The following is a 12,558-nucleotide window of genomic DNA, read 5'->3' on the forward strand; positions in this document are numbered from 1 at the left end:
ATCCTAGTGCTGGTCCCAGTCCCAGTGTCAACTCTGATCCCAGTCCTAGTCCTGATGTCAAGTCTAATTCCAGTCTTGATCCTAATTCCAGTCCCAGTGCTGCTTCCAGTCTCCATCCCGATCCTAATCCCTGTCCTGCTGCTGGTCCCAGTCCAGATCCCAGTCCTGTGTCAGCCCTAACCTCAGTCCCAGTGCTGGTCCCAGTCCTAATCCAAGTCCTGGTCCCAGTTTCAGTCCCAGCGCTGGTCCCAATCCTTGTGTTAGCTCCAATCCCAGTGCTGGTCCCACTTCAGGTCCCAGTCCCAGTGCTGTTCCCAGTCCCAAACCCAGTTCAGGTCCCAGTTTCAGTCCCAGTGCTGGTCCCAATCCTTGTGTCAGCTCCAATCCCAGTACTGGTCTTAATCCCAGTTCTTCTGCTGGTCCCAGTCCCAGCCCCAATCCCAGTCCCGGTGTGGGTCCCAGTCCTGCTGCCCCCTCACCTGGTCTCAGTCCTGGTGTTACTCCTGCAGTCCCAGTATCAGCCTGGTTTTGGTCCCAGTATCAGCCTGGTTTTAGTCCCAGTATCCCAACTCTGCTCCTGGTGTCGCTCCCGCTGTCCTGATCTTGGTCCTGCTCTCAATCCCAACAGATGTCGGGGCTTAGTCCTGGTGTCCAGGGATCAGTCCCGGTCTTGGTTGCAGCCTCAGTCCCAGTGTTCTGCTCTTGATCCCAGTGTCAGTCCTGGTGTCCCAGTGACATTCCTGGTGTTGGTCCCGGTGTCCCGCTGTTACTCCTGGTGTCCCAGGGCTGGTTCCAATGTCCTGATCCCAGTCCTGATGCCATTCCCAGTGTCCCACTCTCAGCCCCAGTGTCCTGGTGTTGGTTCCAGTATTATTCCCACTATCCCGGTGTCGTTCCCGGTGTCCTGATCCCAGCCCCAGTGTCCTATTCCCAGTATTCTGCTCTTGTTCCTAGTGTGCTGATCCCAGTCCTGGTGTCCTATTCCCGGTGCCCTGATCCTGTTCCCGGTGTCCTGATACCACTCCAAGTGTCCTATTCCCAGTGTCCTGGTGTCGTTCCAAGTATCCTGACCCCAGTCCCCGTGTCCCGATCCCGATCCCGGCTCTGGAGCTGCCTCTGGTCCCAGCAGCGCCTTTAAAGGGCAGAGCAGGAAGGGGGGAGGGGGAAAGCGGGAAGAGGGGTATTTCCACGTGTGTTCCCCCCCCATATCACCACTTGTGTCCCTTCCTGTGACCTCTGTGACCTCACGTGCCCCCTGTACTCCTCCATGTCCCCGTGACCCCCCCGTTGTCCCCTGTAACCCTCTGTGACTCCCCCCGTGACCCCCGAGGGGGGATGTTTTCACGCGTGTCCCCCCCCACATACATCACCACCCATGTCCTGTGTCCCTTCCTGTGACCCCCGTGACCCCCCCACATCCCCCGTGTCCCACAAAGGAGACAGTCCCCTTTCCCAGGGGCAGGTTCTTCCAACAGAACCCTTCTTGAGGGGTGTGGTGTGGAGATTCCTGCCTTGGCTAGGGATCCCCCAAGGTCACTCCTGGAGGTTGAGAGCAGAGATCTCCCCAGGAGCGTTGGTCTGGGGGAGTTCCATCCATCTCTAATTAAGACTTATTGTTTTTGTGCCAGCTTTAGTAGAATTGCTTCAACAATTGCTTTAGTGTAGAGCACTGTCCTCTCTTATCCTGTACTACTGGTAGTTTTAGTGTTTATACTGTGCAGGAAATAATTCTGATGATCTTTTGTCTGATCATTTGGAACCCTAAATAACTCATTTCTATCAGTAGATCTGATTTGCCATCATGAAAACCTGGGGGACAAAAGTGGTTCAGTCACACCTCTCTAATTCCTCTAAACTGAAACTGTTGGCATAATCCAAGGCTGAGATTGAATCCAACAGGCCCCAGCACCCCTCAGGGGGCCACCCCCCTTTGCCAACCCCTCTGTGCCAAAGACCTTTATGGGACCATTAGACCAACCAGACCACCCTGCCTTCTCCACCCTTCTCCCTGTTCCTCCCACTTTCCCATATTCCCCTCAGTGCTCAGTTTCCCCCAAAAGAGTTTTGGGGTCCCAACCCCTGCTTTTTCCCCCCTCTCCTATGGATGCTGAAGGAGAAAATGAGGCTGCACACACAGAGTTCCATTTCGGGACTTGTCCACTGACACTTTTCCGTGTCCCCTTTTATTCCTCTTCTCTCGTGAGCAGCACCCGGTGTTTGTCTTTTAGTCCACCGGAATTCCCAGCATGTCCCCAAAGCAGTGCCCTGATCCCACACATTCCCCTCGCCTCATGTGCTGGCTGTGTTCAGCCACGAGAGAATAGCACATGCTGGTCATGCAGGCTGGTTAAAGTGCATTTCCACTTGGAGAAACAACCTTCTCTCTCTCCAAGCACTCAGCCAAGGCAGATCCTCCCTTTGCATTCCCATGAACTCAGTGCAAGTGCAGAGTGACTCCGCTTGGTCCCACCTCTGCCCCTGTTTTGTTTGGACACGCAGAGTTCACGGTCAAGAGGGCCAGGTCCTGGGCTCCTTGTCTTGGGGCTTGTCCCATGCGCTTCCAGAGGACTTGGAATATTGAAACCAGACAGATTCTGAAACCCCTGCTCCTGGTGCTGCCACAGTGCCCATACACTGGCACTGCAGGTATGGCCTGCACTGAATGGCCAGTGCAGCAGGAGCCGTGGCTGCGGTAGCTGCTGTGCTTGCTGCAGAGATGATCCAAGCAATCAGCCCTCCACTGAGGATTTCTTGATTTAACAGTTTCCTTAATTCACTGTATCCTGCATCATCCTCCCAGCTTCTGCTTAGGTTCACTGGGAGCCACAGTTTGGCTCTTCTGCCCATGGGAATTATTAATGATAAATGGAGGGCAGGTACATTTTGATCTGTGATACAACTAAAATAACAAGGATTACTTACAGAGATGTTAAAGATATTGTCAGTCACACAAATCACAACGTCAGGTGCGGCCAAGAAGGCATCTGAGTGACAGGGACACACCATGGCTGACTCATTAACCAGTCAGTAAGAGTTAGTAGACCAAGTGAATTCCCCCTAGAACAGTGTCTTCCTGATGGGACATCCGGGCAGGGCTTGCTCTGCTCAGCATTCCCTGCCTGCTCCCGGGATTCTTGAGGGACAGCCTCTGCATCTGCAGGATTGGATTGCGGGCCGGCTCCACTCAGGATAAGGTTCCATCAGAGGGGCTGGAAGCCAGCAGGGTCCTGTGGGAGACAGAACACAAGCACAGCCCTTCCCCACACTGAGCACTTGAGAGGACCTTGTCATTAGGTGTCTTCTTGTGGGTTTTTGTACAATACTTGTTGATTCAAATGCAAAAAACTAAGGGTAAATACAGCTCTGTCTACTTGGGGTGTCACATTCCCCCTTTTTTGTTTTAAAAGTATGTTTTTTAATACAGAGCACACATTTCTTGCACCTGGGATAGGCACAAGCGATAAGACCACACTTATGGTTTTTTGTTTTTCTTTCTTCTTTTTTTCCCCTCTCTTTTCTTTCTCTTATTTTTGTTCTTCCTTTTTTTTTATTTTTCCCCTTTTTTCTTTTTTCTCTTTTTTCTTTCTTTTTTCTATTTTTTCTTCACTTTTTTCTTCCTTTTATCCTTTTTATTTTCTTTTTTTTCCCTTTTTTTTTTTCTTTTTTTTTACTGTGTCTTATATCAGTTGTATTTTCAAGGAAGATTTTATACAGTTTACTGCCGTAAACAATAAATAACAAAAACTTCCCTGATCACACCACCTGCACCCAATACCGAGATGTTAAAAAATACTGGAAGCTGATTAAAACTAGTGTCACAGAAAATAATAAAAACTTCTCCCAATCACACTACCTGCACCAGACACTGTGATGTTAACAAGTACAGGAAACTGAGTAAAACTAGTGCCACAGGACAATAAGAAAACCTCTGCCAATCACACCACCTGCACCAGACCCATAGCCCATACACACTACATATAACTGACACCGAGACAATTTACCGAGACAGAGGAGCCGTTCTCCACACACACTGTGCTCACCAGACTCCGAAACAATTTACCAAGATGTGCGAGCCTGCATGCACCAAACACCCAAATGTGGGACCCGTAGCCCACACGCTACGTGCACCAAACACCTAAATGGTGTACCAAAACACTCTGAAACAATTTGCCGAGACGCACAAGCCTTAACCCACACACACTGCGCTCACCAGACAAACGCCAAAACAATTTACCGAGACGTGCGAGCTTTAGCCTGCACACACTGTGTGCAACAAACACCCAAACGGTGAACCAAATGTAAGAGCCGGAGCTTGCTGCCCAAACCCACTGCTGGACGACTCCGGCATCTTATGGGTGCCCCAGCACAGGACGTCTCCTCGCGGTTTATGGGTACTTTCCCTCTGACCGGTCATTCCCAAAACCGAACCGCGATTTATACCAAACAAATACCTTCAATTTGTCGCAGGAGGTCCCCGTCTGCTCCTACAGCGAGCTGTCCGAAGTGAGGAGTCCCTTCGAGAAAGTCTCGAGGGTGCCCTAGGGAGTCCCTGCCTCCAACGGAGCCTGCAGCCAAGCAGAGGAAGATGCCTGCCTGGCTCGCCAGAACTGATGCTGAGAAAAAGCAGCAGTAGTAAAACTCAACTGCCACAGGTGCTGTTAAGTCGAGAGTGGGCGGTGCTCTATGTGAATCTCGGGACAGGCCTTCTGGCGCCTGCGCACTGCTCTCTGCTAGTCGTCTCGGGTGCTCGCAGGGGAGGCAGTCTCAAAGTCTTCCTCTCTCTGAGCATGCGCAGTCCTGCATCATCTTGCCCTGGCGACAGCTCCTCATTGGCTGCCCGTCTGCTCGGTGTCCCATTGGCTGCCCATTTGATACACGCTGCTACATTGCACACCCTCCCATTAGCTGCCCCTTCGCGCCACCACGCAGCTTTCCCATTGGCTGCCTCTCGGCAGCTCCCCATTGGCTGCTCACCAGCAACACGGCTGTGCCTGAGCAAACATCACAGGAACCTTAAAACTGCACTTATTAAACTGGGCCAGTTACATGGAAATTTAACATTTTCCCTCATCAATAGCAACTTAGCATTTTCCCTTATCAATAGCACCTTCCAGTACCTGGAGGGGCCTGGAAGGAAGCCGGAGAGGGACTCTTTGTCAGGGACTCTTTGTCAGGAACTGTAGTGACAGGTCAAGGAGTAATGGGTACAAACTGAAAGAGGAGACATGTAGCTTAGACATTAGGAAGAAATTCTTTACTGTGAGGGTGGTGAGACACTGGCACAGGTTGCCCAGGGAAGTTGTGGATGCTCCAGCCCTGCAACTCTCAAAAAGCCAGGTTGGAGGGGACTCTGAGCAACCAGGTCTAGTGGCAGGTGTCCCTGCCCATGGCAGGGAGGTGGCACAAGATGATCTTTAACCTTCCAACCCCTTAACATCCTGTGAGTCCGTGATCCTCTAAGTGTTTGGGCAGACATGCAGTACTTTGCCCGTCCCTCTCCCGCCAGCAGCTGCTCCAATCTCGCCATTCAGTCGGGGCTGCACATGGAGGTGCCCAGGAGCGAAGTGAGTGGAGCGCCGGGAGATGGCGCTGGGTCCCTGTGGATCAAAGCCCCGGCTGTGCCCGGCCGGGCTGGAACACGCAGCCCCCACACAGCCCCACGCGGCCCCCACACAGCCCCACGCGGCCCCCACACGGCCCCACACAGCCCCACGAGGCCCCCACACAGCCCCCCCACAGCCCTACGCGGCCCCCACACAGCCCCACGCGACCCCCACACAGCCCCACGCAGCCCCCACACAGCCCCCCCACAGCCCTACGCGGCCCCCACACAGCCCCACGCGGCCCCCACACAGCCCCCACACGGCCCCATGTGGCCCCCACCCGGCCCCCACCCGGTCCCACACAGCCCCCACGGGGCCCCCACACGGCCACCACACAGCCCCCACACGGCCCCACACAGCCCCGGCTCCGCCTCCCTTCCGGCTTCCATTCGTTGCCTGGCAACCGGGAACGCGGTGACAGCGACTGTCGCGCTGGCGCTGGCGCGGCAACACCCCCAGTTCCCGATTCCCTCTTACCCTACCCTGTTCTCCGCGGCCTGAGCTCCTTCAGGCAGCGACACTAAGCGCTTCACCAAGCGAATCCTTGGAGAGATTGTCTCTCCGAAAAGTCGGTCTTGCAGTTCGTTGAAAGGCAAAGACTGACTGGGCTCTTCACCAACTGAGCCCTTGCAGAGAACTAACTGCCTTTGAAGATCACTCGTGTCCTTTATTGGAAGGTAAAGCTTTGATGTCCTTGATGATGTTCAGCTTGACACCCTGCTGTGATAGACCTGGGTTTCCTGAGACATGTCAGGAATTTTTCCCCAGCCCTGGGAATATTAATTCATTGCTTCCCTAGGTGGCCTCAGCTGCTGTGTCCTGGCACAGCTGGTTCCTCTGCCCAGGCTCAGGCCATTCGTGCTCTGAACACAAAGCTGAGGGGCCAGACCTGTCTGTGCCCTCAGCCTGGAGCAGAGAGGGAATTAAGATCCTTCCTTAACTTGTGGGCTGGGTAAAGGGCTGTCTGAGGTGGGGAAGATGAATATCTCCCCTCATGGGATAGCAGTGGTGGGCTGGAGTGTGCTTTATTCTGTTCCTGCAGAGAGCTGGGACTGATTTCTGAGTTCTGCTCCTTCCCCTGAGTCTGGGAGGCAGATCCCTGTAGGCTTTATGGAAGTGGAACCGTGGGGCTATGGAAGAGCAGCCAGGGCTAGAGGGTAGGGGAAGCTGCTAGCCTGGATGGGGGCGTGGAGAGTGGAAGCCCTCTGTAAACAGAAGTGTGGGCATGATGGACAGGCTTCATTTGAAGTGAAATGAAACTGGAGTTAGAAAACTGGCACAAGTAATCCAGTTATTCTCAAGACCAAGTAATAAATCACTGAAATCCAGATTAATGTCCCATTCCCCAGTAGATGGTAATTTCCAGCTTTAAATCTCTTGCTGCAGCATGTCCTGGTGTCCATAAGACAGTGTCATGTTCTCATGTTTCTAGTCCAAAGTAAATGTTCACGTTTGAGTTTCGTCAGTGCTTGAGACCCACTTTCTGGAGTTGTCTTCTCGCCCTTTCTTGCACGACACAAACAGAGAGAGGTGGTTGTCAGGCTGGTGATTGTTTACCCATAGCTTCTTGTAGGATAAGGATGCTGGAGAAGAAGTGCCACTAGGATAAAGTCTGACGTGGTCCTGCTCCCCCATATGTTGCATTTATAATGGCTCACATCCCTTTAATGGTGTCTCCTCAGTGACCTAGCAAAGTTTGATGGCAAGGTTCACTCTTGTAGCTTACTACATAGACCATGAGCAATTCACACACACACAGGCACAGAGACGGGAACATCTATATTTACGTGTACAAAGGTACCTATCAAAAGTTGCCCTTGAGTTCAGTGAAATAATCATATCAAATCCATTTGCATTTCTCAACAGGCAAAAGTACTGTGTCTGGTTCTGAGACCTTCACTGTGGCAAAGATTAGGGAGGGAGAACACAGCTGATGCAGAGTCTAGAGGTAAGTCCTGTGAGGAGTGGCTGAGGGAGTTGGGCTTGGTTGGCCTGGAGAAGAGGAGGTTGTTACACTTCCTATACCACCAGCTATGGGCTGTCCACTCTAGCTATTAATTTTTAAGTAATATTTAAGCTACAGCTTTGTCTCTTCTAACTGTTATTAATGTTCAGAATGTTAGCTCCAGGTTTCACTATGATCCATCTTTGAATTACACAACATAGCCATATCGTTCAAATAAAGTCCAACTTCCAGCCTAACAATTCTAGCTACTTATGCCAAACAGGCATTTAGCTATTTTCAAATAATATAAAATTTGCAGGACCACTGTATCTTTTGGGTCTGCCAGGAATGGGATTCTGGATTTTCAGCATTCCATTGTTGCTCCTTCCAGGTGAGCTGAGACACGGTCACTGGTAGGACTTATCCACCCACAACTTCCTTCAGAATGGATTCTGGATTCCAGAGGAGAGAGGTGCTAGCTCGTCCTCTAAGGCCGAGAGAGGCTGAGAAGCCTGAGCGTGTAAGTACCTGCTGCGGCCAGGAGCTGTGTTAAGGCTGGAAACTCCTCCCATGTCCCTCTTCTCCCAGCCCCTCCTGCTGTCCACAGCACCGTGGAGCTACAGACCCCCTCCCAGCTCTTAGGGCTGTGCTTCTGTTGGCAGGGGCTGTCATGGCACATCAGGGACAGTCCAGAGTCTTGCCTGGCTGTGCCACTGGAGCCAAGTTAAACCAATGTAAAGCTGAACATGAGCTTGTGCTTCTTTCTGTCCCCTGTGTGTGGGCAGGAATTCCTTCTGTCAGGTTGGCACGCTCATTCTGCTACTCTGACCACACCTGCCCTCCAGGCACCTGGACATGTGGTGGGCGGCTCAAACGCTGCCTGAAGCCTTGAGAGAGGTGGCTGGTCCCCCCTGGAACAGGTTCCTAAACAGTTGTTCTGTCTCATCTCCTGTGTGGAGCACAGATCCAGCTCTGCACGCAGCAGTGGAATTGGGGCAAGTCCTCCTTCCCACCCACAAACGTCCCCTTTGCTGCCTGGAGCTCACTTGACTGGAGATGACCAGTGCTGAGGCTCTGTCAAGGACATCTCTCTGTATTCTTCTGTGGATGGGACTGTGAGGCCAGACAGAGACAAAACAAAGAGAGAACTATGGACCTATTGCTCTGCACCTCGGTCTTGGCACAACGCCGCTTTTCTGCTTCCCTCACACTCAGCCAGCACTGAGATCTTCACACACGGGGGGTTGTGAGCCTTGGGCAAGGATGGAGTTAGGGGAGTTTGCCACTCTCTGCAAAGGTCACTGGCTCAATCCAGTGGAAGTAAAGAGGACACAAATTCCCCAAGAGCAGAAGTCCCCACACATGTCACATCAAACCATGGAGAAGCTAATGAGGCAGAGCCACCTGGTTCGAGCAAGTGTGTTCTGCTCTATACCATTAATTTTCTGATGTTAAATATTTCAGCAGGTAACTTCCAGAACTTCCAGGACTGTCCTGGTGGCTGTGATCACAAATAATTCATCAGAGCCACTTGAACAAGTAAAGCCTCTCTGAACAAGGGCATTTCTGAGGCTCTTGCTGGTTTTTTTGCCTTTCAGCTGACCATCTTTGACTTCAGGAAGGTGGGTCTCAGGTTCAGGAAGAAGCCGGACAGCCCTCAGGAGACAAAGCTGCCCAAGACTGTCCGGCCCCTAGGCACGAGTGAGAACTCCAGTTACAAGGTAGCCTTTTCCTGCCCTTTTCCTTGCTGTTTGATGTGACACTTGAAGAGGTTGCATGCCTTGCCTTCAGCTTATTGAAACACCTCAGTGTCCAGGTCCTGTTGTCGTTGCAAACTGCTAGTGGTGGTGGAGTTCCTTCTGCTGGGGCAAAGGCAAAACGTTTTCTCCTAGTGAGATGCTGGAGTCCTGATCTGTGCTAAGCCAACACAAATAATTTCTGCTGAAGCTAATGGGGTTTGCTGGAGTTTAGCTACCATGGCGAAGGCACGATAGCGGGGGAAGGCTGGGGCAGGACACAAGGACACCAGCTTGCCATTTTTCATTGTCCCACTGAAAGAGCCACCTCTTGCTTTGGTGTCATCACTGACCAATGCTGGGGGTCACAGGATTCCCTCCATAGTGGCAGCGCTGGCCTTTGGAGGCTGAGGGCCTGAGGTAATTACTCCCGATCTAACACAACTCCAGTTGCCCAGCACTACTGAGAAAAGAGCTGAACCTTATCCTCATCCAGCATTCACCTCATTTGTCCTATTCCTATCTACTGTGGTACTTTCTTTTTGCCCTTAACCTTCTCTGGTGCTATTCTCTTCCTACTGGTGTCTAAGCTCTAGAGTCTGGAGTTGTGTGGGCCTCAGTCTCCCTGCCTCAGAGTAAAGGTCATCCAAAAATTGTTTCCTATGGAGTCTGATGCGAATTCTTGAGTTTCACTTACTGCTTGAGTGCTCAGTCAGTGCTCAGAGCTCTGGGATCCCATTAGCACAGGGCTGTGCTGGAGGTAAGCGCTGCCTGGCATTTTGGAGAAGGAAAGCTGGAGAAACTCCTGCCAAAAGAGCTGCTCAGCTTGAGCCTGCTTGGTGTGGTCCAGCAGCTTTTGATCAACTCAGAGCAGAGGTGGGTGAGCTAATGTTCCCCCAGTGGCAGCTGGGCAGACCTAGTCACCAAGAGCCTGTACTTCACCAGGAATCAACAGAGAAGAGTCGTTCATGAACCTTCCTCCCAGCAGCTGAACCTCTCCCTGCTCTCTCTTACCTCTCCAGTTCTCGTCACCTGACTGGAACAAGACCTTGCTTGAGCCTGTCCCATCCGAGCTGGTGTTTCAGAACTATGTCCTTGGCAAGGTCTGTGAAATGCCCCTGCTTCTGAGGAATAGAGACAAAGTAAGTGCTGGGATGTGGTGCTTTAACACTGTGCTAGAAGAAGAGGAGAGTGGTGTAACCCCCATGGTGTACAGCAGAGCAAGTATCAGCTGTAGCACATCCAGATTCACTACCTTGGATTTGCAAGATGGTGGGAATTTTCCCATGCTGAGGATTCTCGCCTGATTTTGGCCGTGCCTTGGTGGTATCTGACCCAAAAGAGCTTCTTTCCCTTGAAAGCCCTGGATTGATGGGAAGGCTGTCCAGTTCTCACCTGCTCTCGTGCTTCCCCTCAAGTGTCCACCACCACGTCCTGTGGCTCCTTGGTTAATCTTGGTTCCCAGCGGGAATTCTGCCTCTCTCAGCCTGTTGAGCTGCCTCTGTGCAGCTCGCAGTCAAAGCTCAGGGGTTGAGTCTTCTCCACTTAATGCTGGAATCATGATTAGTGATGATGATGACTAGTTATGATTACTGGCACTGGCACTGCAGGACATGCGTTTGAAAACAGCCCTGAAATCGTACTCATTTAGCAGAAGCAGCAGAAGGCCTTTAGATGCCAGTTCAGGCTCCTGTCAAGCTTAATTCAGCTGTGCTCAGGTTTTCCAAAGGCAACATGGTGCTCTGCTTTCCCTTTGCAGAACTATAGCACATCCAGCATAATGTGCTCTTGAGAGTTTCCACCTTCACTTGAACAAAGTGTGATTGTTTTGCAATTCCCTAAGAAAGCTGAGAAGGAAGAAGTTGAAAAATTTCAGCAATTGTGTTGCACTGTAAAGAGGAAAACTGAGACATTTTGAATTTCAGTCAGGGAAACAGTTTCTCAACTGACTCTTGTGCCAAGAGCAAGCTGGTGGGAATAGATAGCAGGGAGTCCAAATCACCTGGTTTAGACATTGTGAGATGTGATTTGGTGCTCAGACGTTGATACCTCTGTGCTAGCAAATGCCTGTTTGCTGTCCCTGTGCCTGTGTTCCCCTGAGGGCAGAAACTGGCAGCAGGGTGGCTGCAGGAATGCCCAGCAGTCTGGCTTGCCTGCACTGGCAGCTGCCTGACCACAATCACTAGGCAACAAGAGCCCCTGGAGAGCTGAGACTGGCTTCTAATAATGAAACCACACTGTCAGTCCATGCTGCTCATGTTTCTCCAGGCAGAAAATAACCTTTCAAGCCCAGAGTTGACAGGCACAGCCTGCAGGGCCATCTGGCTTTCCATCACTGGCAAGCTGACTGCTCCCATCTTCTGCACCAGCCTTTCCTGGCAGTGTCTTGTGCTTCTCCCTTGCTTCTTTACAGCCCATTTCAATTCTCTTTGCCATCTCATTGTGTCAGGGCTTGTCTCTTTGTCTTGCTGTGTTCCTCCTTTTCTCTTCAGTTTCCCAGTAAGGCCAAGTGTCTGGTCTCCTCTTGCTGGTGTGCCCATAAAACTGTCTCCCCACAGCTGGACTTCCCCACTCCACCTCTGTTAGAAGGAAATTTCTTCCTTCCCCCAGGATAATGTGCTGGTTTGCCTTCAGGTAGCACATTCTCCCTCTGGAACAGGGCTGCATGGCTGCGTGCAGGCAGAAGCAGGCAGATTCTCTGGGCTTGTTGAAATGAGGATGACTTGGTTCAGGTGTTCTATCTCCATACTGCTGGTGCCTGACCTTCCTTCCCAGCAGGCACTGCCCTACTGCCTCTGGCCGAGCTGCTTTGCCCAGGCAGAGGGATCCAAGTTCACCCTTGTGTATCCTGTGCTTGTACCTCCAGAGCTAAAAGTCCTTTGGGAAAATGGTCAAGGAAGGCTGTCACCAGGGCACACCCAGATCTCCTCCTGTTTCCACAAGTGGTAAAATCACCATTTTGTGTCTTTCCTGCAGGTTACTCAGCTGGTGAAGGTCACCATGGACAGCTCACCTTATTTCAAGTTGGTCGGCCCCAATGGTGTGTGCCATCAGATCCCACCGGGCTCATTTTGTACTATAAACATCCTTTTCATCCCTGAGGGGAGCAAGGTGAGTTTAGAGGAACGTTCTCTCTAAAGCCTGGGCGTTTGTTGCACACTGGTTATAGCCCAGCCCGTGCTGTGAGGTCGGCTCTGGGCTGGGGGCAGGCAGCCTGGAGCTGGTCGCACCTTGGCACAGCGTGGTGCTGCCAGGCCCTGCAGCTGGGCCTAGA

At 51.8% G+C, this 12,558-nt stretch overlaps 2 protein-coding genes across 2 annotated transcripts in view; both read left to right on the forward strand.

The window, feature by feature from the left end:
- Nucleotides 1–1,879, forward strand: part of LOC116781345 (zinc finger protein 664-like) — a 55,702-nt gene extending 53,823 nt beyond the window's left edge. Inside the window, exon 2 of the mRNA XM_032677037.1 lies at nucleotides 1,559–1,879. The gene's annotated coding sequence lies outside the window, so the exon portion shown is untranslated. The remainder of the gene's footprint in view (nucleotides 1–1,558) is intronic.
- A 5,646-nt stretch (nucleotides 1,880–7,525) lies between these two features.
- LOC116781327 (hydrocephalus-inducing protein-like) overlaps nucleotides 7,526–12,558 on the forward strand; it is a 62,988-nt gene continuing 57,955 nt past the window's right edge. Inside the window, exons 1-5 of the mRNA XM_032677020.1 lie at nucleotides 7,526–7,551; nucleotides 7,940–8,068; nucleotides 9,147–9,269; nucleotides 10,307–10,426; nucleotides 12,261–12,395. Of these exons, the coding sequence (XP_032532911.1) occupies nucleotides 7,994–8,068; nucleotides 9,147–9,269; nucleotides 10,307–10,426; nucleotides 12,261–12,395 (453 nt within the window). The 5' untranslated portion in view covers nucleotides 7,526–7,551; nucleotides 7,940–7,993. The remainder of the gene's footprint in view (nucleotides 7,552–7,939; nucleotides 8,069–9,146; nucleotides 9,270–10,306; nucleotides 10,427–12,260; nucleotides 12,396–12,558) is intronic.

Source organism: Chiroxiphia lanceolata, assembly GCF_009829145.1.
Source record: "Chiroxiphia lanceolata isolate bChiLan1 chromosome W unlocalized genomic scaffold, bChiLan1.pri scaffold_40_arrow_ctg1, whole genome shotgun sequence".
Lineage (NCBI taxonomy): Eukaryota > Metazoa > Chordata > Aves > Passeriformes > Pipridae > Chiroxiphia > Chiroxiphia lanceolata.